Raw genomic sequence first — 26,172 nt, 5'->3', positions numbered from 1 at the left:
GCTTATTAAGGTAGCAACTGTCACCCCATGTGTCTTTTGGTCTGTAAACACACAAGAACACGAAATTGACATGTCTTATAAAACCACAGCGAGGAGCTCAATAAGAGATAAGATACTCCAGTTTTTTCACTTTGTTTTTTTTTTTTCTCCACAACTTTGCACAAAACTGTGTCAATGTGATTAGAAGTGATCACAAAGTTTATATAGAAGTTATTAAATCTGCAGGCAGAGGTGGGGTTGGCTCCATTCCTATTCAAATTTGAGCTGGAGATGATAAAAACTTTCACTTCAGTGCGCCAGTCAGCCAGCAGTTCTAGCTGAAAAATAGATTGAACGCCTTAATGGGAAACAAAACTAATAATTCAGTCCTTTTTTGTACTAAAAATACTTTATTTTGATTAGAAAAACGACTTAATAATTCCATAATAAGACAGTAACACTTTCTTAAATTCGCTTTCTGACGTGAAGGGCTGAACAAAATCACTAACTTTTAAGAGCAGTCCAACAAGAATAAATTATAGCAAAGACTTTACTTAACTCAAAATTAATGTGGAACCAAATCATCTCTTACAGAAGCAAGCTGTCATCAGCAGCACTCCTCTACATAACCGTCACATTACACTACATATGAGAGGTGCAGAGGTACATGCCCTAACAATTTGCTTGCAGACACAATGTGCACACTGCGTGGGATAAATGCACACATAATGTGTATATTCAGTTGCAGACAGAACACTTAAGACAGCCCAAATGAAGCTGAAGTCATGCAAACAACCTTTCAGTGACACTTTTCTAATTGACATGTCAAAGGATTTCCCCTGAGAGCAGGCTGGATGAACAAACATAATAGTGAATGGGATCTGTAGCACCTAGGTCACTACAGTTAACAGCGCTCTTTTGTGCAAGTGGCAGAAACATCTAAATCGCCTCAAACGCAGAGTAGGTGACACAGGATGACGCTGCAACTGTTCATGCATGGAGCCAATTAATGCACGCATGGTTAGAAGGATACAGATCATCATTGATGCAACCCCTGATATAATGTAGAAAACTGTGGCATCAAAGACAGATTGCTTGACAGATTGTGACCAAATGTCATACTGTGGTAAGTGAGCAGGAGTGAGGCAAATGAGGCAAAGACACTGAAAAGGAGAGAAGTGAGGAAGAAAAAGCATAGACACAAAACTTCCCAGTGCCAGTGAGTATTTATAGATCAGATATAGTCAGAACCTCTGCCTGGCAGCAGCACTGAACTCCTTGTTGCTCCTGCTTATGTCTCTGTACACATCCGAGCTGGCTCTGGCTCTGGAGAACATTTGAAGAGGATGTGATGGTGATATTAATGGTAAAGACTCAGGCAGAGGACCAACTCACTGACATGCTGCATGAATGAAGCCAAAAAGGCTCTAATGCTGGGAGAAGTGGGAAACTGGATTTACCGTATTTTCATATTAACACTTTATTCACCTTTTACATGTTTTAAGACCTCCAGTCAAATCGTATCTTTCTGAATTTTCTTTTCTCTTTCTGTTTGCGTGTGCGCATGTTCACAGTCAAGTGTGTGCGCGCGCGTGCCAGCCCAAGCGAAAGTAGCGACCAGGAGCGCTCTTGGTTCACTCAGCTTCTGGATGCCGAGAGCGCACACAGAAACAGACACGCGAAATAACGGCACACGCGTGGCTCTCCCTTTTCCTTCATGACGAAGCAAATATGACTTGTTAATGTCATTATACTTGTAGCCATCCTCAGTGAAGGCGAAAAACAAACCACAATTATTTTCGCAAGAATCGCCAACATATTATCAGCTGTTTCCCACAGTTCCACATTCCGGCGCACACAGGGAATATGAAGGCGAAAAACCGTGACCAAAGCTTGTCGGACTCCAGAGAACTGGACGGATCCTATGACCAGCTAACGGGTGAGTGAGCTTCTGTAACACCGGTGGTTGCTGAATGATTTGCTTCAGGTCAATATTTTGTGGAAAAAACACGAACTTCAGGTGCTTTTGAAATGTTACAACCTGTCCGCCGTTCACCCGACTGTTCAAAAAAAAAAAAAAAAGCTTCAAAAAATAAATTTTTGTCTTTTGCCTTTTGGGGGAAAAAAATGAAACGTTTTATTGGAGGGCATCCCTGTGTATAAATCACATTTTTCATACTTTGACAACGAGCTTCACTGTTTTTATCAGTACTTTAAAATAGTTTTATTGTTTTTTGCTTTTCAGCTAAAAGAGTGAGAGGATGGACAAGTTGAAACAGTGCATTGAAAAGACAAAAAAGCATTAAATGTATCAATGTTGCATGTTGCTGCAGTTGCGTAATGTGGTGCGTATTGTAGGCGAATGATGGGCTGTTTCTGCAAGAATGTTAAGTGTGATCAACTGTGTGATTTTGCTGGCTTGGCTCAGCGATGGGGGGACCACCTTACTCTAACTGTGTCCACTGGTGCTAAAAGCGCTGCGGGTATATAACACTTGGCTGACCGGAGCCAGTTGCCAGATTATGAAGTTCCAACACATTTCTCTCTTTTTGACGTTTTATCACTTTAGATGGGAACCTGTCATGTCTCAGGGCTCTTATTGTGTTCAAGTTTTGAAAAAATTAAATAAAATAGGAGAGTGATATTTTATCAAGTGCGGCTAATATCAATATCAACTTGGTCCAATAGTGCCAGCTACATGGAAACGAAACTGTTGTGTGTGCATGTATGCGTGTGAGCTACAGACAGCACCTTTAGTAGCACTTTGTCAGCACAGATGAGACTTGGCACACATTAGTGTTACAGCGATATAATGAACCAATTTATCGAGTGTCAAGCGAGCATCCCTGCTCATACCTATGCTTTGTGTGTGTGTGCCCATTGAGAGCTAAACACTCCCTCGAGATGTTCTGTTGCCGTCAGTTGTCACATTATAGTCAGCGTGTTCACAGCATTCCCCTGCTTATGTGTGCACCGTTTTGCTTATTAAGTGCCAGCTGCCTAAATAAATTGCTCGCATTCATGCCTGAACACATCTCAGGCCTGCGAAGGGAAGTTGTCCCTGTCCAGACAGCTGTATGCTTCAGGCTCGAAGGCGACACTTTAATCTCGTTTGCACTCTTCCACGCATTAGCAGCTAAGCAATGCTTTGTCACATTTTTAATGCATCCTAAATTAGGAAAAGATTGCTGCGGCCCTGATGTTAGTGTCTGCAACAGTGTGCGTGCTGTGAATATTTTGTGTGCAGGTATGTACAGTATGCGTGGGCGATCTAAGAAGCAGCAGCTACACTTTTTCTATTGCCCATTGTTGAAAGTTCAAAGCAACTATTTTTTTCCTGCTGAATTTTAAAACACCCATAAGCTTTCTTGTTTTTCTCCTCTTTGAGCATTTCTTTCTTCTTCTTGTTTTGCCTTGAATTTTCATATTTGAGTTTGATGTAGATAAGGATTAGATTAGAAATGTAACAGTGCAGGACACGAAACTCTCTGTAATGTTAATCTAAGCTATCAGAAACATCATTTATCCCCTTCTCTCTTTTCACTTCAGCTTGCTGGACTGCCCCCCTGTGTCTGACTGTCCACAAGAAGTCATATTGCTATTTTAACAGTTGAGCAAAGGCGGCGAGAGAGCGGTACTAAGTCATTCACTGTGCTGGAGCAATTTACTTCTGGCATAGTTATTAACGACTTTTTCAAAGCTGTGAATAGCATGGTTAATTCATCTTTGCAAGTCGCTGTCAACTTTAAGTCATACTTAGTCCTGATAGTTTGCATGGTGATTAAGGCAGGCTCCTGCCAAGAAAATGTGAAGCAACTTGTATGCTGTATTTATTGCATCTTTAGTTTGTGGCATTTTTTTTCTCTATATTATTGAAGCAGATGACCACAAAGTGGCCCAAAGTGCACATGAGTGTGTGCAGCAGAGACAGAACAGATGATAGGAGACTTTTCTTCATTATTGGGACCAAGCAGAAAAAGTCTACAGTGCGATGTGTGTGCATGACTTGTGAAAATGGGTTCTTAGGTGTTTTGTGTGTGTGTGTGTGGGAAGGACGGTTACAGGTGAGTCATTCTTCTTACTTACCAGTAGCTGGTGAACGGGATTCAGCGGGATGAGTGTGTGCGTCTCTGTGTGTGTTTGCATGCTCGGAGCGAGGCTGACCTGTGTTGCTTAAAGGCAGTGTGGGCGGTCTCCAATCACAATTTGAGTGAAATGTAGCCCTCTAGAAATAACTCCCTCTCAGCCTGCAACATTGTACAGAAGTGCACCCCACTGCGTGTGTGCATGTGTTGGAGTGTGCGGTAGCCTGGCGTTCCCCGTTGTGTGTAAGAGCACTGGCTGAGAGATGAGAGGTAATTATAGAAGCGTGGTGCAGTAATCTCCTCTTCCACCTCACAATCCACACTCAAGAGGAATCATATCAACTACAGACACACACAGACATACAATGTCTTCGCATATGCACATTGCTATTATCTCAACTTAGTAAAGCTTCCCTTGGCTCTCTCCCAAATCCAGAATACTATCAAAAAGCTAGTGATATGATAGAGTAAGTGTGTGCGAGTCATTGCGCTGAAGTGGAAGACAAGGTTGGTAAATGTCATGTATTAAAAATTTCAGCAAAATGTTTAGTTTTTGCTCCTCCTTCATCCTCTTTCATGCCTTCTGTCTTCATGCTCGGATCATCTGCCACATCCAACCCGCCACTCACACTTTTTAGGGATCAAATATTGCATGTGGAGGTCTAAAAATCTTTATGAAGGGCTCAAGAAGTGATTCAATTTGTTTTTCCTGAATGACAGCTACAGATAGAAAATATTGTGTGCAAACATATGCATGTGTTTGTGCTCAGAGGATGTAAAACACGTGATAGACATGTCAGAAAAACATCATCTTCCATTTTTAGGTATCTGAGCCGATAGCCCACCTTTCAACAGTCAGCACAAAATGGAAGGTTTACTGACACACGCGTATAAAGGAAAATGTACACATACACACACCTACAAAAGGGACAAAAAGGGAACTATTCATTTTAAATACACCAGCTTAGCTTGCCACAAGGAGCAATTTGTAGCCTTTTACTGAAGGTGCAATATGTAGAATATATTACTGTAGAACAGGTCAATAGCAGACAGCAGGGTTAGGATCCTTTTTTCTTTAATTAATTTATAGCTTATGGACGTCAAAACAACTGGCACAGTCTCAGGTGGTTGCAGGGAGCTACCAGGAAAGGGGTCACTCCCTTGGAGTTTAAAAGAAAACGTACAGTAATTGCAGCAAACTGATCTTCTGTCTCACTCAGCTTGCTGCCCAGTGTTTGTTGCCTGCCTTTACTGTTACCTTCCATTCATATACTGCCTGTCTTTCACCGTGACTGACAAGTGGTCAGAATAACAGACTGTAGAAAAGATCTCAAAGCAGGCTGCGCTGCTTCTTCTTAGTCTCATTTATGACTGGGATTAACTTGACGCTACACTGACTCTCTTCAGTAGATTTCTGAGCAGCAGAGTACACATATACACCAATCAGTCATACTGTAACATTATGAACACTGACAGGTGAAGAGATAAACACTAATTACCTCTTCGTCATGGCACCTGTTGGTGGGTGGGATATATTAGAGAGCAAATGAACATTTACAGTGGTCAAAATGTAACAGAGTAGTCCAAGGATGGAACAGTGAAGTGCAACAGGGTCATGGGGCGACAGCGTGGGTGGCGAAGGCTGGCCCATGTTGTCTGATCCAACAGATGTAGACGTACATTAAATTGCTGAAAAAGGTTGATGCTGGTTCTGAATGAAAGGTATTGGAATATACAGTGCATCGCAGTTGTTTGTTCTTTTGGGCCGACACAATATTAGTCAGGGGATCATAATGTTTCGCATGATTAGTGTATCTTGTTTTTACATAAATTATCTGCTTATATTCTGTTGATAATAGTTCAATTTCAAAGTGTTTAACTCTTTAACCTTTTAAAGTCACAGTCTTACAAATTGCACACTTAATTTGGACAGATTATTTATTACAAACACACACACACACACACACACACACACACACACACACACACTGTTCGTAATAAGTCATGTTAAAAGCACTAGCACTGAGAGCCGTGCCAGGCTTAAAGTCACGATGGACTTTGTTCGGATCAAGAAAGATAGCCGTGAGAGAGGGTAGAGGTTTCGACATCAAAGTTATTAGATGGTTTGGAAGCCTCATGACACATAACTCAGAGTCCTGACGGAGCCAAATTCCCCATGGTGAAAATCATAATTTACAACTGTCAGACCAAACTGATTTCAGGGGAAAGAATGCCTTCATAATTGAGCTTGTCAAAGCGAGTTTAGCCTAGAGTCACCTTCTAGGCATGGCAGCTTTTGCTGCAGCTAGAACTGTAATGGCCAGTGGCACTAATTAAAAGCCTTGATTTAATGTGTCATCTGATGTGCCAGGAAATGTGTGACACTAGTTGTCTTTTTTTGGGATCTCACCCTGGTTCCTCAGCCCAGGTTCCTCGTGGAATTGCCAGAATTGCCGACGTGAGTTGACCGTATGCTTACATAAAGAAATGCTCAGAGTGGTTCACTTAGGGCTTATCTGTCACACTGGTTACATTGCCGAGGGAAGGAAAGAAGGATGTGATAATGAAAGCTGGGAAGGAAGGAAAGTGGCAAGGGAAGGACAGAAGCAAAGTGCAAGATGATGAATTAGTTTTCAGACAGTAATGCATTTGCCAGGCAAATTCAAGCAGTGCTCTTCGGCACTCTGTAGGCGTTGGATGCCCTATTATAAAAGCTTATTCTGCCAATCAAATCCTGCTAATGCACATTTCCTAACAATCGGTTTTGTCTAGTAATATGAAAAATGCCCACCTGAGACACGAGTTCTTTTTGACATTCAAATTTGTGCTTTTTAATGAAAAGTAAATTAGACGTTTGAGTATTGCAATGGAAATGTCATCATCCTAATTTATGATTTTTATTTCTAAATAATCTGTTCCAAAATAATCTTTTAGTTTCTGTTCCTCGCTTGTCCCGTGTCTGTCAGCTTTACAACTATCCATCGTCAAACCAAACTCCTTCACTCGCCCTGATCCCGCTTTCCCTCCTCTTCAACTATGTCAAGCCACAGCGGGGCCATAGCTTAATAAGGCTGGAGGCAAGAATCAATCCTAACGAGTTTTAATCTTTGACCAAATCTACAGAGGGCCAGGCGATTGTTAATTAAAATAAGCCCTGTTCACCTCCCCCTCCACGCCCCAACCCCTTCTCCTCTGCTCTGTAAACACATTCATTTATAAATACCTACAGGGGGAAAAGGAGAGGAAAAGACTTCAGAGGATGGAGAACAAAGCAACAGGAGATGGGAAGGTTGAATGAAGGAGCAGCGTTTGCATGGGAATGGTCAATGCGCGTCTCAGGCTAAGGATGAAGGAATTAACGGACAATGAGGAAAAAACATGAAAAGAGACATTTAATCCAGCGTATGAAGTCAGAGGGTTTTTCCCCCCTTCAAATCAGTCCAATGCTTGTCAGGGATATTTATCAACAAGGGAGAGATTGACTGACAGAAAGTGTCTCTGAGTGTGACAGAACCCTGTGTCACTCACTGTGTCGCCCTCATGCCTCACTGTCGTGTCACTCATGACATCTGATCTGCATTAAAATTATTTTCTGTCCGTTAGCTCAGCCATTCTCTATTAGACAGGAACTTACTCATCGGTATAGGTACAGAATAAGCAAACAATGCAATTCTGTATATTATAATCTAGATTAGAACTGCTACCTTTGACTTATGCCCTTGGTCTCTATTGTATATGTTAGGAGTTAGCATCCTGCGCATCTCAGATGGAAGATAGGAGAATATTGTGCGTGTGTGAGGCTGTAGACATTTGTGTAGAGGATGTCTGAAGGGTAACCGTGACCGAGTCTTTCAGGGGAAAGGATGTCTGGAGAAGTGAGTGGGTGCGTGCCACTGCCTTCCCCCATGTCCTTTTTTAACTTCAGAGTAATCCGGTGGCTAATTCAAACGGTGCATGTGTGCAAAATTGAATTTTAAAGAAGATAATGCGTATTATTATCTGCCGATCTGGTGCGCGTGTGTTTTCAGTCAGTGAAAAGCAGAGATGGCTCAAACAAGGAAAAATTAAGAAAAACTAATTTAGCTTTTACTGATAAATATCCTACTGAAGGTTTTGAGAAACAATGTTGGTGTGATTGACAGCACAATCAGAGCGATAAGAAGAGCAGTGGAGGTGATTAGGGCAAGCTTGTCAAATCAAATGCTCACACACCACACATAAAGATGAAACACACACACACACACACACACACACACACACACACACACACACACACACACACACTAATTTGGCCTGAGGGATAGTAGTGTGGGAGAATAATTCTGCTGGTCTTACAATCAATCAGTTAGTTTTGACAGAACTTTGGCTGGCTGTAGTCAATAACAAGCACAGACACACAGACACACACACACACACACGCACGCACACACGCACACACACACACATTCAAGCAGAGCAACACATAGTGGGAAACGAAGGAACCACAGTGGGAAACCACAGCTGGTCAATATCTGTCAGTTAGCCTAGCAGTCAGAATAAACTCAATGTCTCTCGGTGCACACAGTCTCTAACTGATAGCCCAATCAAGCCAAGTTTAATGGAGCATCTTGTCTGCTGCTTTGCTCGGTAGCAATGAGAAGCTCCATGCTTTGCTGTTCTAAACCAGAAGGAGAGTTACTCGTGGACTTGAGATATTGAATAAAAGTCTTACAGATTTACTGAAAACTCTAAATAAAAATATATTGTTTTTTTTTTCTTTTGGAGTTTTAATTCAATCTCTGAGATTTAATGGTAAAGTTATAAACTACAAAAAGACTGTAAACCAGCAAAATCTTTTCAGTCAACACACTACACGTGGTGGATTAAAAACCAAATGAAAACACACTCAATGATCCGATCCCTGAAATCCCAGAAGAAAATGACTCATTCTTGTATCAAAACAGAAATTTACATTCTGTGCTGGCAGGACAAACAAATTAAAAATAAATGATGCAGGTGGATGAAATACTATAGGAGACGAGAATCCAATTTGTATCTGCTTGTTACATCGCAAGGTGTTGTCATCTGACAGCAGAAATCATTAAACTAGCATCATTAGCTCCCTGCTAGACCTAAGCTGCCCTTGCTCTGGCCCCAAAATGGCCACCTTCATCATATCTTCTCTGTCAGCCTGGGGCCAGGTTGTCAGAGGGGACACTATTTGACAGCTTGGTCTTTATCTCATCCCAGGAGAGATGCTGAAGTCAGCCAAAAATCTCAGTGAGTTAAATATGCATACTGTGACATGTGCGAGGAAACAAAATCTAAAGCATTCCAGGAAGTATGCCATGTGTGAGAGGAGGTTGTTAGGAAAGGGCGAAATGCTGAGCTGAGATTTTCATGTTCATGTTCCCAGAACTGGCCTATACTATCAGGTAGACACACAAAGCTACGCACATGTAACCTGCAAAGGTGGAGACTTAAGCGGACTAACAACATATTTGTATACTTGAAAATCCATTTGTTTTAATCATCTCCATTGCACACTGTTTGCTCCGGGTTTTTGCTTGTTGGCTGTGGGGCTTGAAAATCCTATTTTCCCCTTGCTATCTCCCTCTGGCACTGGTAAACCGATTACTCACATAGCAACCTGACGTTCCATAAGTACTTTTCCCCAGGCGCCGTGGCCTGGTGCCAGAATTTCATAAGAGTTAATGGAGTATACTAATCAACACACACATAGACAGAGGCACACAAACTCACACACAGGCAGGTTTGATTGATTGCTGGAGTGACAGTTGTGACAGCAACGGGATCATTACCGACTGGAGCAGGGCAACAGTCCCTGACATTAGAAAAGCTGGACCTGAACCTCATGCTGTAAACAGGAGAAAGGACCAAGAGGACAAAGAATGATGATGATTTCAAATATTAAAGAAAGGCAGAGAAACAGGTGAGAAAAGTTTCTTTCCTGAAAAGCTTCCTGACTTTTATCAAATTCTACCTTTTTACAATATAAGAAAAATTGCCTGCGAGCCAAATAGTTAAGCTAAACGCCTTCCAAATACGGCAATCTGTAAGAACTGTAAATTTCCCATCACTCATCTCTTGACATATCAGCGTTGTTATTGGCGTGCATTCCCGTCCTTTTCAGCTTTCTTGGTTTCTCAGGTCATTTCTTGATTTAGTTTTCTGGTTCTTCAGATCTTTTTTGGCTTTTTGGTTAGTGTGACATTACCATCTTCCTTTGTTGATTTCTATAACTTTCATTTTTCTATTTCGGGTTAGTGTTTGGGTGAAAAAGTTTCAATTTTCAGGGAAGAACTTGCCATCACTCCTGAAACTGAGCCTCAGTCCCCCAAGGGTTGCTCTAAGAATTAAGCAGATAGGCAAACCTCCAGCTCCCACATATTATAAGATAAGCTTTTTGGAAGAGCAATACACCAAAGCTGCCATCAACGAGTTTAAGCAGAACCTTGGTGATTCAGATAGCATCCTACCCAAAAGCTGCAAGAAAGAGGTACAACAAAAACAAGCAACATTATCTCATGAAGACAGAGGAAATCAGAACCTCAACCCTCTATCTTCTTTGTCCAACATACAGTACCTCCTCTGCACATCTACCAACAAACCATTAAACCATCTCTGCCTCGCCTCTCTAAATTTGTCTCCAAACTGCTCAACCTGAGTTGTGCCTCTGATGTACTCATTTCTAATTCTGCCCGTCCTTGTCACTCGCAACAGAAATATTAGCATCTCCAGCTCTGCCTTCTGTCTTTTTTTCAGTGCAGACATGCATCATAGCAGGTCTCATACCATCTTGTAAAGCTTCCCTTTCACTCTTGCTGCTATCCTTCTGTCGCAAATCACCCTTGACACTTGTCTCCACCCACTTCAACCTGCCTGGGCTCTCTCCTTCACTGCTCACCTCTCAATCATCTACCTTCACTACATCCACACTTTGCATCTTCACTGTTAGACCTGTCTTCCTCTCCTTCACACACATGCATTCTGTCTCGCTTTCATTCCTCTTATATCCACAGCATATCTCCACTTCGCGCCTCTCTTCCACCTCCACCCTACTCTCTCTACCGATCACAATGTCGTCTGTGAACGTCATAGTCCACGGAGAATCCTGCCCGGCCTCATCTGTTAATCAGTCCATCACCATTGCCAACAAGAAGGATCTCAGAGCCGATCCCTGATGTAATACTATGCTCACGTTGAACCAATCTGTCACTCTTACCGCATTCCTCACCACTGTCTCATTATCCTCATACATGTCGTCCACAACCGTCAAATACTTCTATGCCACGCCTGACTTTCTCTTTCAACAATTATAATAATTACACTAATACTTATCCCCAATTTTTTGTGTGCCTTTTTCAATCTGGTGAAGATACGGCTATGCAATTTTAAAGCTGGTATCAAAAGATTTATGGGCTGTAGAAATTTTTTGAAAGTTATAAAAGACAGAGCCCCAAAAATTAAAAACAACCTTCTGGCAGAATTCAGTGTTACCTTTGGTGCCTTTAGAGACACCTTATGTGAAGTTTATCTGGAATGCAGAGATGAGCTTACACCTATTTGGCTCCACTCTCTGACTTATGAATCCCATAAATCCTTCTGTGTCATGTATAGAAAAATCCAATCAGAGACTGACCTGTCCCTAATTAGCAGAAGTTTGGCTCATCATAAAACTCTAGCCTGCTCCATCTGCAGTTCTTTCTCCCACACAGTCTCCCCCTGCACAAGAAGTGCCATTCCCAAACTCTCACACCAGCTAAAAATGATCAGTGTTCCATTCTAAAAACTATCCTGCAAAGCAGCAGATACCTTTAAGGCTCCAGTCTCCTGTCTGCAGTAATTCAAATGAGAATGTTTGTACATTTCCTAATTGTAAATATATTCTTGTGTGTTGGTGTTCAGACAGCCACCCACACTCTGTGTCCCAGGAGCCTTCATCCTGCAAAATCGGGGGAAATAAACATCAAGCATCCTTCTGCCTTTCAGCTCCATCCAAAGCTCTTTCAGATCACTCTAATAGATACTTTGTTAATGTCCTTATCACCAGCTTAGTTCAAGCATCCCAAGCAGTCCATTAGCAAGTGCCGACCAAAACAGTGTGATATCTGTAAAAGCCTGCAGGTTGAAATGGTAAACATGTTACAAAGCATTTCTTCTTTCTTTGAGTAAAACCTTTGTTGTCACCAACAGGAACTATTTATACAAAAAATACCTCAGCATCGATCAGTTGGCTCCTCTTGATTCTTCCATGCACAATTTCCCTGTGGGATTAATAAAGTTTCTCTCATTCTGATTCTGAACTCCTGTTGAGCCCTTTTCTTTGTGCAGTGAACATTGCAGTGCAGAAGATGAAGCTACATGGCTGGAACAAGCAGATATTATGATGTCAAAGTCATGCCCCTCCATCCCCCACAGTGGCATCTTTTTGCTGTGATATGATGATCAAAAGTTTTAACTTATTAAGTTGACATTCGGATGTCACACTAGCGTTCACACTTCTGACAGCCTGCCAGAAGAATTCTGCTGTATACGGTATAACACCTAGAAAGCAGCTTTATTATTTTTCAGTAGTTATAAACATTCATCTGCCATGATCTCTATAGTCAGCTTGCTAAAAGTTACAGTAAAGTGTCTAAATACCTATATTAATGTCCATCCATCCATTCGCTTCCGCTTATCCTTTTCAGGGTCGCGGGGGGCGCTGGAGCCTATCCCAGCTGTCATAGGGCGAGAGGCAGGGTACACCCTGGACAGGTCGCCAGTCTGTCACAGGGCCAACACACAGGGACAGACAACCATTCGCACTCACACATTCACTCGCACATTCACACCTAGTGGCAATTTGGATTTTCCAATTAACCTATCCCCACAAGCTATATTAATGTTCATATTAATATTATTAATGTTCATTTACTGACCTTTCAATTAACTAATGAATTTTAGACAATTTGAAAAAGCTTAAGGTTCACTCTGAGAAGAAAATGCATAAAAGGATAATTTCAGTGAATGTAAGACTTGAAATAAAGTGGAGAATATAAGAGCTGGCTGAAAATGCTTGCTCAGTATTTGATGTACCGAATGAACTGATTTATCAGGTTCTGTCGAGTAAAATTATTTTAATTATTTCCAGTCTGGACAAAAGTGAAAAAGGAAAAGAAAATGTACATATCTGATCTGGCTAAGCAGGGGTTTAATAGTAGTATGATTATTTAATTGTTTAGAGTGATACTCAAATATATTTTAAAACTGTCAGGTGTTGCATGATGTTTTCTTTTTCTTGTTTTTCCTCTGATATGAAACATTTCCACCTTAAACTAATGGAGGGGAAAGGCGCAAACTACTGCATTTAAAAACCCAAAAACTCTTGAATGCAGGAAATGAACTGCTTAATGATAACACTCATTTGCATCTAATATTGCATGTTTAAATAAAAGCCATAATAAAAATCATATTTGTAGAGAGTTGTAGAGAAGTGCCTTTCTGAAGGAGGCTTTATTTGCTCGCTTTTTCTTTTTTATTTAATTTTTTGTTTCAAGCCAAAAGACGCTTCCAAAACGGGGTGACTGAAGGAGAAGTAGAGCACACACTTGCTGCAAACTCAAAAAGTCATTAAGAAGGCTAACCATTATTAATGAGGCCCAAATAAATTCATGCGCTAAAATATGGGCCTGATTTTGACGGCAAAAAGACGCTCTGCTGGATTTTGGCATCAAAGGAGACATTACTGATGGTGGGGCTGTCCTGACTCGCACTTAGGAGGATAAGCACAGTTTGGGGTGATTAAAGCTCTAACTTTATATTCAGTGGATAGTTCTTACAAGCCTTTAATGTGCCAATCATCCTGTTTACTGTAGTGTGTTCACTCTAAGTCTGTAAAATAAGTTCACTGCCTGTAACTTATAAAAGAAAATACATATGCATATGGGCAATACTTTTTCCAATCATTCTTGGATCTTCCCATTTTAATTAATTCCTTGCAACCTGAAGCTGCTGACTTAGAGGATATGAGGAAGAAAGCACTGAATTGTAGCCACTACTTGGCTACTTGAATAACCTTATGTCTAAAAAATAAATGAGCTGTACAACAATGACTTATTTCAATATATCCCATGAAATCTAGTCAGTAATAATAATACATTACCAAAATTCAAATCCAGTTAGTGGAGTTAAGTGTGTCATGTTTCAATCGACTGTCTGTCAGTCTGTTAGCAGACAGACATACAACTTGGATCTTTTTTTTTTAATTAAAAGTGTTGAAAAGGTGGAGCATGGGTCAAGGAAGAAGTTGCTCATTTCTGGTTCGGACAGATCAAGGGTGGATACTGGAAATTATTTTCAGAATTCAGTTGCACCAGCAGCTTATGAACTGGCAGGTCTGGCAACTCCTTGGGCCTCTAGGCCATTGTGGAGAAACTTTGCCTTCCCCTTTAATCAACCAGTGGACAATTTGCAATTCAATTTTCAGTAGAAAAACTCACGAGGGAGGTGCACACCAGCTGTTTCAGAATGTGAGAGTGTGTTACAGAGGTCTAATAAGCATTACTCTGAGCATATTTAATGTGACTCAGTTGTTACTCAAATACTTGGACATGTGTGTGCATGGTGTTATTTATTATTTTTGAAGACATGATTATGGCTTTCGTTTCTAGTGTCCTCCTTGGTGGAAGCCTAACACTACTGATTTGGCTTAAGGTCATATAGTTAAATGAGTGACAGACAGGCATCTTTCTGCTTCTTTCTGAGTTGTTCCCTATATCTGCATGTTTAAAAACAACTGTAAATCCACATTTTAGAGATGATGTTTACATAGAAATTAAAGCAGAAATGTTGCCAGACCTCCTTTTCAAGATGCATCTACTGCACATGAGACAAATGAGGTTTTTTTTCCTCATGTCTTCACTTTCCACCTCCCCTTTTTTATTTTTCTCCCCCTCTACTTTTATGAATGAGACACATACCAGTAATGAGGTTTTTCCACTCACTTTGCTCTCTTCTGTTCTTCACTCCTCCTCTCCATCCTCCTCCTTTCTCCTCTCCTCCCATTCTCAGAGGTGGGAAAAGTGATTAAAGTGGATATAAAGTTAATGGTTTCATCTCCAGTCCCTGTGCTTGGGTGAGCACAAGTTGTGGGTGTACTGGGCATATTACTGGAAATTCCTGTGTGTGTGTGTGTGTGTGTGTGTGTGTGTGCGCGCGCAAGGGTTGTTTGTCACTAAGGGATATTTATTCATGTTAGTCCTTTAGTTGAGTAAGGGCAGTGCAGTGAATTCTGTTTAAGGTCAAATAGTTAAAGAAGTGAAACACAGACATCTTTCTGCCTGTCAGACAATATTTGTGAGAAATGAGTCAGTCTTAAAGTACATGGGAGGAAATCACTCCAGATGAATAATGGAAGAAAATTCTGTATGTATTGTGCTAAGAAGTGACATATGCAGCACAATATCAACGGGCCATCTGGGATACTTCCAGGATGAACCAATTCTAATGTGACAAGCTTCCTTTTATTATTAATGCTAAGTTTTGAATTTTTTACATAACAATCTGTTAAGAGTGGGCGGCGCCAATGTGAAGAATATGTGAAAAATGATCACACAATAATGTTGGTATGATTATATGTTCATATGATGTTACATACAAGCATTTCACACTTCTAATCAGTTTTTAGTTATTTGTTATTTCTCTTTAATTGTTTATCTCTTGCCCTGCCTCTCTTACTTGTCTACACTTTGGAAATTGTTGCAATTTTCCTCATCAAATTGTTTGCGAATCCTAACGTGCTTTTAGAATTGTTTTGCAAGACCAGACACCAGTAATTACCGGGCTGCTGTTTGTGTTAGGTTTTCCATTTGAAAGAAAAAAAGTTACAGATCATAATTTGCCCTCATTGCTTTCAGCTTTTTAAAATTGTGCTAAATTTCAGTTGACAAGGAAACAGCAGGTATTCTTAGGCCTGAAAAATTAAGCTTACAATGACCAGCAGCCGTGGAAACTGCGTCACTATCACACTTTTAAGTGTGCTGATTTTTATGGGCTCAACCACGCATACATCCACACAGTGCGCACAATGTGTTGTATATCCACAAAACGGCATGATTTTTATTATGCAAATTGCTCTTGTTTGTTGGTTAGCTTTTATTTTAGTATTTAAGACAACATCACAAAACATGTTCATTTTAAAACAGAAAATAATCAGGAGATTGATTCATCTGCCAGACTTGTAATTCACTTATGGTTCAGTCACACAAAGGTAAAAAAAAAATAGGACAGCAACCACTTAGTAACTATGATAAATGAGTGGTTGCCTAGTGATTTATTTATTTATTTATTTTTGCTGTTGGATACCAACTGGATGTAATTGGAGCAACCAACTGGTTGCCCAGAGGTTGGGCGTACAACCCCATCAACATCTTGGTTGATCCCTTTAAATTGCAACTTGGGGTGCAAGCTGTCTCCAGACAATTGCAGTCCGACTCAGACTCACTGCAGTCAGAGCGATTAGCAAATGCTGCGATTACCAACATGGCAAATTGAGTCAGCCTGTTGCAGTGAACACATCTGATATGTGTGTCTTTGCAATAGCGGTTATAGCAGTTATATCATGGTCCTGCAAAAACTATGTTACTATTTGTGGAGGAATTTCTGTATTTGATGAGTTACACATCTAAGAGGTTCTGGCTTGACTCTGAATGTAAGTATGTTAATATACATTTCTGTGTATGCAGACAGCAACAGATTTGCCATTTTGGCTGCTTTATTACAGTTCCGTCACCATTTTATTACAAAAAAACTGCCTGTAACTGCCAACTTGACCACATTCAATCACAAATGGATAGCAGACTCCTTCAGTCCTATTTTATTGTCTCTTGACAGACCAAAGCTGCTTTTGGACAACAACTGACTGTGAGTGGTTGCAAACCTGGTCCCCATCTGAGAAACAACCATCTAAAGGCAACAAGATTGCCAGTTTATTGCACGCAGTTGCAGTAACTTTGGTCTCCAACTGGTGTTTTTCCTTGTGCAACTGTCATTTCTCACAATTCATTTAAAGAAAAATGATAGGATCTTAAAATGTATGCATTTTATTTATGTAAAAAAATATTTTATGATCAGATGTTAGTATCAATTATTGCACTAGCTTGAAAAATGAGTAAGTAGATAAAATTATGAGCCATTTTCATCATTATAATGATTATCATATGATAATGATACACTAAACTGTGTAAATAAATTGATGTGGTCTTTTAAAAACAGCTTATTCAGTTTTCGTCTCAGTGGTTGTTAATTTGTACTTTGTGGGCTTATTATACTAAAAATGTCAGAGCTCTGAGTAAAGGAGATCAAAGATTCCCGGTCTCCTACAAGTGAGAGAAAGTGCCCACACGCGCACTCGAGAGACACTGATCTTGTGATCGTCGTATAAAATCTCAAAACGGGAACAAGTTGCCCGGCCTCAGATCATTTTGTATCTGATGCACACTCATTTCTATCAAGGATCCTAGAAAAAAAAGGCTTAGGTGTAATCAGATTTGATCAGGGCAAACACACATCACTACACTCATGGGCAGAAGCAATTTAATAATCTCAGAAACGACCCTGTAGGTCAATTCTCTGAGGAAAATGAAATAACTTCAAACCTGGAAGGCACTCGCATCATCTGGTCTTGTACTGTATCTGCTTCAATAGCCAGAAAATCAAATAAAAGTTTTATAGATTAATGCGGCATCCATTTAAGGAGTAGAATGAGGTTCCAGCTGTCAGTCAATTGAGGTGCAGCAGACACAACATGCACACAGAAACACAGACCCACATCGGAGGTGAGACTGATGCCTGCTGATCTGTTGATTCAGAACTATAATGCCACAGCTGCTCTCTGTCATCACCTCCAAGCAGCTGGAAAGATGCTCTATCACTGTTCTCCTACCTCTTAGTCTGGCTTTGTATGAGTATAACACTTATGGGAAATATTTTTAGCTTCCCTCACCTTTTGTCCTTGAATGAAGTGCCAAATCTCAAATAATGAGTTGGGCCTGGTTGTTGACATTCCTAATGAACTGTTTTGTGTTTGTCTTTTTTTTCTTGAAGCTTAATGATACAGCGAAGGAGGATTTAAATCCAGTATGTGACAGATTATATCACCCTGTTCAAATATTTTAATATACCAGTCCCAGCCCCGGTACTAGTCTAAATTATATTGGTAACAATGTCAGTTATTTTCTCTTAACTGCTCCAAAGCTAACTCAGTTCCATTGCAGAAGCCTTAGAAAAGAGTCAATGTTGGAGTTAACAACCTAAAAATAGAAATGATTTGTTAGGTTTTATAATGCATTTGTTTCTAACTTTCCAACACATCCAGCAGCTCCTTAAAAAATTACTGTCAAACTCTCATTTGAGCTAAGTTCTGCTTATTTTGCATCATGCTGCTTGACAATGGATAATGAGGTGCACTGTACACCAATTGTTTTTGCTTCAGTTTGGGGATTTGGAGACAACTGATTATATCTTGATGAACCACCACTGTTGGTAAAGTGGGTCAAAATGTATTTGGGCAGCTGCTAAAATACTAGCTTTGTTACCCAAATATAGGCCATGTGTGGGAGGTAGAGAAGTAAATGGAGGTCTCTGGGTTTTAGGGGGAGTGTGTTTTGGGGAAAATATGGGGAGCTGTCAAAATGCTTCCAACCTTAGTACTGCTACTAGTCCTGCTGCTCTCTTATTGAAGGAATGTTTTCTATGAAATCTCTATGTGAACTTTACATTAAGGATGAATCACGCTGACGTGTGCAGCCACTATAAGCCTCATTGCCGACTGCATGCATTGTACATTTGGGTTGTTTTGTATATTTGTGCATTTGAGTCAGTGACAGACACTCTGTTCCACCTGCGAGGGGAAACTATGCGTCTTCCTCTTATTCAGTTCTCCATCTTTCGTGTTTTAAGTGAGACAGTGACAGAGACAAACACACAGCAGATCTTGTGACAGATTTTGAGTACAGTATGTGTGGTATGCCTTCAGCAGAGACAGAGAGGAAACAAAAAAACAGACAGGTGTGTGTTCCACTTTCCCGAGTCTGTTTCTCCTGCGTCACGCTACAGCAGCAGAGATGAATTTGTCCCACTATGTTCAGTAGCTTCTTAAACAAGCTTCTGCTCCCCCATTCACTTAGCTTTGAGTTTGATAGGCAGACTAAAGATAGAATGGAACAATGAGTACTGCACTACCGCTCTGCTCTAATAAGCAATGATTGGTACTTCGTTGCCTTTTTAATGGCTCAAACTTTAAAATGACGAGTTTATACGTTTTGCTCTTACTGCTCATTACTGATTATGCACGATGCCATTTTCTTTCCATAATGAAGAGAATTGCTTACCATTAGTCATCCTGTATTTATTACACCTTAGTTCATAGCTAATTTACCACAATAATTTGTGACATTTTCATGCAATTAAAAATGTTTTCTTTTAATGTCTTGTGTAGACTATAGAATCTGGTACCTTTGGGCAGCCAGTATGATCAGCCAAAAATCGCCATGCCTGACAAGACATGATTGGGCATAATTTCAAAGCTATAACTGGAAATTCGAAAAACACCTTTGTAATGAAAAGCAGTATCTCGTGGCATTTTTAATGTGTGGGTGTGTGCAGAGAGGAGGAAAGTGATGAAAGGCTTCGGCAGCTGCTCTTACTACCCTGATGGTGCGTGCGATAAGGAGAAAGTATGACGTTTAGGAGAGAAAGACAGTGAGAGGACTCGATAAATACTGTAATGGTCATTGTTCTCTTGTAGTTCCAAAATAAAATGATGCATCTTTAAGAATTTGATAAGCCTCTGAAATGCAGATAACAACAGTTATCTCGCATTTGTTAGTCAAAGTGCAGAAGGAAATCCTCCTCCCCTCTGCTTCCCATCTCCTTCAACATCCCTCTCCCCTCTGCTGAATTTGCAACCTGCATTGTGGCAGGAATGATAAGGAAGCTATGACAATAATCCCCTCGCCTCTGCTCTCATCCTCACCTCCTCTATCATCCTCCTCGCCCTCCAGCCTGCACGACTAAGAATGTTTTCTGTCACAAGGAGACAGCTGCTGTGTCGGAGTGTCAAAGTATAGGTTTCCACTCAACTCGCTCAAGTGGGAGCGCTTTTCCCATTGTATTATAGATGTTAGAGATATGCTCTGGTGCAGACAGAGATTTTGTGTTCACATAAATGCATAAAGACATAACCACATTTTTGCAGGTTATGTTTCCAGCCTCTGTTTCAACATCATCTTCTTTTGTTGACTTTGCTAACTATGTGTTTACCTGCAACATCCTGAAAACACACACAGACATCACTGAAGCCATTTGATTTAGAATGCATGCACATTCGTCATAGACTGACGTGCAAATTGTGTGAGATGAATGAAGCCTTAACATGGGTGAAAATTTCTATCAGACTGCCAAACTGAACTTCAGATGAACTTTGTGCATTGCGCTTTCTCCATCTCCCTCCATACCTGTTTTTCTTTCTTTCTTTTTTCTTTTATCCAGGACACGTCGTTCGTTATACGCAATCGAGCCACTTCTTGTTATCGACTTCTTTTATGTGTGAGTCATACTTGAATTGTTCGACAAATGGGGGGATTTTTCTTGCCAGATTTTGTTTTCTGTCGTTTTTCCTGTGTCTTTCTGACCTTGTTGAAGTTCGGCCTTTTGAGTGTCGCTCTTTGAAAAAGTTATAGACAGATGGGAAATACAACTGTGTAATGGCACTGGCTAATGGCCCAATATGAAAGAACGATTTCAAACACCCGCCCACATGAACACATACACACAGACATGTAGACATCCCTGTGTAGATCTTACAAAACTGTGACATTTCTCTGCTGTACACCTCGCTCTCTCCTCCTCTCCTCTCCTCTCCTCTCCTCTTCTCTTCGCTCATCTTCTTCTCCTCTGTTCCTATTCAGCTGTGTCCTGATGGGGCAGCCTGTTTGTCTTATCGCCCTTTGCCAGCTGTGGTTTGGATTGGGGATCTAGGGGTCTCTTCTTCCCTCTAGCTTTCCCAGCACTAAAAGACAGGGGGACAGTGATTTGGCATGCTTCACATACCCTCATAAACAATTAAACCACGCTTTCAGGCGCACAATGACACACAAAAACTGTCAGATAGTAAGCAAACACACACACATCCATGGAGCTCATCCAGATTTCATGGCTACAAGTTGTGTGGACATTATGGGGAAAAAATACTAATGAGGAAATATTGTCCACCTGATTTCAGCTGGTCTTTCCCCGTTAAATTGTCATTAGATGCTCTCTTTCCTATACTTCGCAATGCCACCTGCCTGTGGCTGTTAATGATTACAGCCAGCCTCTATTCCCCCATTCTCCTCACTCACTTAAACATCTTAATGAACCACCTGTACTGTGTGTGTGTGTGTGTGTGAGGTACCATAGCTGCTGGAGGGTTGCCCTGTATGAGCCAATTATCTTTACTTACTTCTTTCCTAACAACTACTTTGAAATCAACACAGAAGAGGTGGAACAGAGATAACTCTGGCAGCAACCAGTAGCACATATGCCAGAGTGTTTGTGCAAGAGGTCAGAAGCTCGAGCCAATCACTGAGATGATTTTGGCAAAGAAGAAAAAAATCATTGTGCCAACTTGCCCTCCATTCAGGACTTCAGCCGTCACGCCCTGGACACAACCTGTTCCAGCTCCTCCCGTCTGGTAGGCACTACAGAGCTCTGAACACCAACAAAAAACTGACATCTGTACAGTGTCTTTCCACAGACCATCACTCTGATAAACACTTAGATCACTCACATATTGTCTCTACTAAAACATCCAACATACCTGGTAGTGAACCAAAGCGTTCTGCATATGCTACGTTAGTTGTACATACCCGTATGCTCTGTATGTAATCCCTGTCCCCATATATAAACAGTATATAATCAATTGTCCATCACTTATTAATTCCATAATTTACTCCAACAGTTTTGCACTCTGCACCATTGTACCAGTGCACATGTAAACACACTGTACATGTTGCTATTGTCTGTTTTTAGAGTAAGCAGAGAACAAAGATAAAAGAAAAAAGGAAAAAAAAAGGAAAGGAAAAAAGATAAGCATCTAGCAATCTACAAACTGAGATATTTTAGGCTTATTTTTTGCCACTAGGGGGCAGCCCATGAAACTCTTAAATAAGATGAAATGGTAAATGTCACTCTTTTAGTTTTATTTTAATTTTCTTTCGCTTTAAATTCTTTTCTAAAAGTATCTTGTCCAAATAGCCTTTGGCTCATGGACGACTGGAGTTCCAGCCCTACGATTAGTGGGTAACCTGCTGCACCATTTGAGCCATGCTGCCCCCGAGTGACCAGATATTGCCTAAAGCAACTTTACCACTCTGCTGGATTGTGTTCAGTAGGATGTAACACATTGATTAGAAAAAGCAACTTTTCACCAACGCAGGTTAGTAATTGGACTGTCTTTCAAGATTTTCCTCAGACACGCTTCCCCAGCCCTCCCTAATTAAACCCACACAATCCTCTGACAGTTTCTTATCACTTCCGCTGGACTCTGGCCTTTTCTAATAAAACTGAAGTCTTAACAGGTAGTGGTGGCAGTGTAGGGGACAAAAATGCCTTTATTTATGTTGCTCTTCATGTCGCTTTCTAATTATCTGAATACCAGGGGCAGCGGTTCCTATCCACAGGAGTCTGTGTTTAATAAACATAATTCATTCCCTTTGTTTCTTTCTACTACTACATGTGGCCACTGTGTTTGCACTGTTTTATTCAAACTGTGGCCCAGCTTGTTGTTGTCATTTTAAAACCTACTGGGATGTGTATTAGTATTTATTTTTTCGTTGTATTCTTGGACATCAAGTACCTGTCTTTTGTTTTACTGGAATTTTTATTTGACATGAATACTTTTCTCAGTAATTGCTTTTTGTATTCAGAGAGACATTTCATCCACACATAGTCCAATAGCTGGCCAAAATCCAGCAATATTTAATACTTTGACTTGCTGACACGTCACACATCATCTAATTCCATCTCTTGTACTTTTTCATTGCTCCACAACAAATATTAGTATTAGGATGCTATCAGACATACTGTGTGTATTTGTGGTCTCTCCATGCTGACGGTATTGCCAGGATTTTAATGTCTCTGAGGTCTTTCTAAGATAAAGGTCATTCCAACAATTAACCTTGTGTGATGAGTGAGGGAGCAATGCAAACAACAGCAATGCAGTCCCTCAGAAACAGGTACACCTAGAGTTGCTCAGCAAACAGAGGATCACATCCAATCAAGAGTGCCCCCCCCCCCTCCTCCCCCAGAATGACACTTCATTTCTAGCAGTTGGTTTTGGGTTTTCTCTACGTGTTCATTGGCCTATTCTGGTCCTACAGCGGGGATCTCATCCCAGTTAGATGTGTGTGGAAAAACTGCAAAGGGAGGCATCCAGGAGGCTGTGAAAGAGCAGGAACTCTACTCAGAGATCCCTTCAGATATCTGAGGTCCTCACCCTATCTCTAAAGCTGAGCACCGCCATCCTATAGAGCAGTGGTCCCCAACCTTTTATGCACCGCGGTTTATGTCCGACAATATTTTCACCGACCTTTAAGGTGTCGCAAATAAATACAAAAAAATAAAACCAGTACCGCTACCAAAAAAAGAAACTTTATTTATAACACATGGGGAAAGACCCAGGGAAACCAAGTTAACGATAAAAATGATTTAAAAAATTAAGATAAAAACTGCTAAAAACCCTGAAAGCCATAAATCAAGCCTCAACTGTCACGGGCCGAGAGATGATGGTTGAATTATGGATCAGTTGATATACTAAATACAAACCTTTGTTATGCCTCAGCACACCATTCAACCCAACAGTGCAGCATAATGCCCACATTACTGCAGTGGAAGCACCAGTAAGTCTCCCTCAACCCAAAAGGAGCCATCCATCATTTCGCAATGGAGAATGATGGGCTGTAAACCTGCAGCCAGACCCCAGTCCAATCAGATGCATCTGAACAACCCATATCTCTACTTTGCAACACATGAGTTGCTGGTCAACACAGGACACCTCCAATAACCATGCTCCAATAGAGCTGTTTTTATGGCACGTGAAGGAACGACACAATATCAGGCTGTTGGTTTTAGATTGGATTCTTTTGCTAGTATCATTGGCTTGAATTTTAGCTGTCCAATAGGTTGTAGAGTCAGTAGCTAGATGATCATATTCTTAACATGCATCCGAATAGCTGATTCAATCCATGCGAAAGCCAGCAGAACGGAACAGATGTGCCTCCTTCAAGCTCTCTAAAGGACAGTGCAGTCACAGCCACAGCAGTTCACTTTGTTATTGAACACCTGCTGGGCTGTTACAGCGATCTGGCATGCAGTTCTCTGGGGTATGTAGGAGCTGAAATCTGTCAGGGGTTATTTAAGGAGAAAATCTGATGTGAAAATGAAGACACTTGGAGGAAATTCAACTGAAACTAAAAAAAGAAGAAAATCTACCTATAGATTTAGCTGTTTCTTTCTTTTTTTGGCACAACAATAAAAGCGACCATATTTGGATGAGAAGGTGAAGTGCTTAGTTATCAGGAAATACTACCAACTTTGGTTAGCAACTGCACTGTCTGGGTGCATTACTCAGTCTCACTTATCTGTTAATTAATGCTGGATGGATAGATGGATAGATGGATGGATGGACGTCTTTAGTGGGCTGTATTACAAAGCAGGCCATATTATTATTATGACTATTTGTCAGATAATTTCATTTAAGAGCCTCAATAGCACAGGCACAGTGTAAAGGTCCAGTTCAATGACTTAATTAGAAGAGGTGGAACCAAGCAGACACCAGCTGTTTACAGCTGCCTCTCAGCACAACTATCAAACAAAGCAGCCAAACCACTAACTTAAGCCTTAGCAAAATCTGGCGATATGGGGTTGATTAAATCAACCCTGTATAGCTGTTATAAATGGGGAAATATCCCACAGAGACAAAGCCATTTGTCTACCAGGCTATAAATAGACTTTTTATTGGTGTTAAGTTGGACATTTTAACATTGAAGAGATTGAAACAAAATACAAAGTAACAAAATAGCACACATTTTAATCACATTATTTTTCAGTAACACAATAATTACTTACTAAATTCATAAATCACATTACAGTTACAACTATGTTGTTTCTTAGTTGTTTCTTAGCTATCTGTAGGCTCCATGTTTGAGTTTATTTTGTATTTTATTTTTTCTTATGTAGGATTGGATTAATTTTAAGTTCTTGTGTTATTTAGGGTTTAGTTGGGTGATTTATTCTAGTTTGTTTCATCCATGTCTTCGTATTTATGAGTCTTTTCCTGTTTTCTGTGTAAGTCTCTTGCCCTCTACATTTAACGTTTAGCTATGCCCGTGCTTTCGTCTCCATTATCTGTTCCCATGTGTCTCTCCTTGCGTTCTGTCTTTCCACAGTCTGTTACGTGTGCGTGTTTCTATGTTCTGTTGTCAAGCTTGTGTTGTTATGTCTACGTTCCAGTGTGTTTCCTGTTTTATTTTGAAAGTCTTGTATATCCATCCTTTGTGTGTTTAATTTTGCTTCCCCTGTGGTCTTGTTTGAATGTTTTTGGACATCAGCCTCAAATAAATGGCTTGCCTTTTGTTTAACTTCAGTTCTTCTCTCCCGTGTCTGCATTTGGGTCCACACCGCAAACACACAGGCCACAATGCACTTGCACTACAATTAGCTACCTGTGGTCCATGTGCATAGAGGATGGCAGTAGGTGAGGGGTCTGTAACTTTTAAAGGGAGGAGATATGGAGTAACCTTAATTTTTATTGCATGAAAGGTCAACAGAAGCAACTTTGTTAGTTGACACATCAGCTCTTTGCAAGCATCTGCACAGACAACATGCTAACGCAAAGCTAGCAAAGAATCCAGGGTGTTGTTAAAGCTGAGTGTCTGCCAACCCCAGCCAAGCAGCTAGAGTCTGATCTTCAATGCGCAGCAAAAGCAGTGATGAGCAGTTGCTTCCATTTCTATCTGTACATATTTTTCGTAGACTCAATTTGGTGATCTCTTAGAAATCTCTTTGGGCAGGTTTTCATCATTGC

The 26,172-nt window shown here is 40.6% G+C and overlaps 1 protein-coding gene across 1 annotated transcript in view; it reads left to right on the top strand.

Annotated features, from left to right (window-relative positions):
• Nucleotides 1–1,627: 1,627 nt before the first annotated feature.
• Nucleotides 1,628–26,172, top strand: part of LOC102785370 (A-type potassium channel modulatory protein KCNIP2) — a 110,939-nt gene continuing 86,394 nt past the window's right edge. The window contains exon 1 of the mRNA XM_006807952.3: nucleotides 1,628–1,918. Within this exon, the coding sequence (XP_006808015.1) occupies nucleotides 1,846–1,918 (73 nt within the window). The 5' untranslated portion in view covers nucleotides 1,628–1,845. The remainder of the gene's footprint in view (nucleotides 1,919–26,172) is intronic.

The sequence above is a fragment of the Neolamprologus brichardi genome, chromosome 13 (genome assembly GCF_056152115.1).
Source record: "Neolamprologus brichardi isolate AB-2024 chromosome 13, ASM5615211v1, whole genome shotgun sequence".
Classification (NCBI taxonomy): Eukaryota; Metazoa; Chordata; class Actinopteri; order Cichliformes; family Cichlidae; genus Neolamprologus; species Neolamprologus brichardi.
This window is presented reverse-complemented; position numbering and strand designations above follow the sequence as displayed.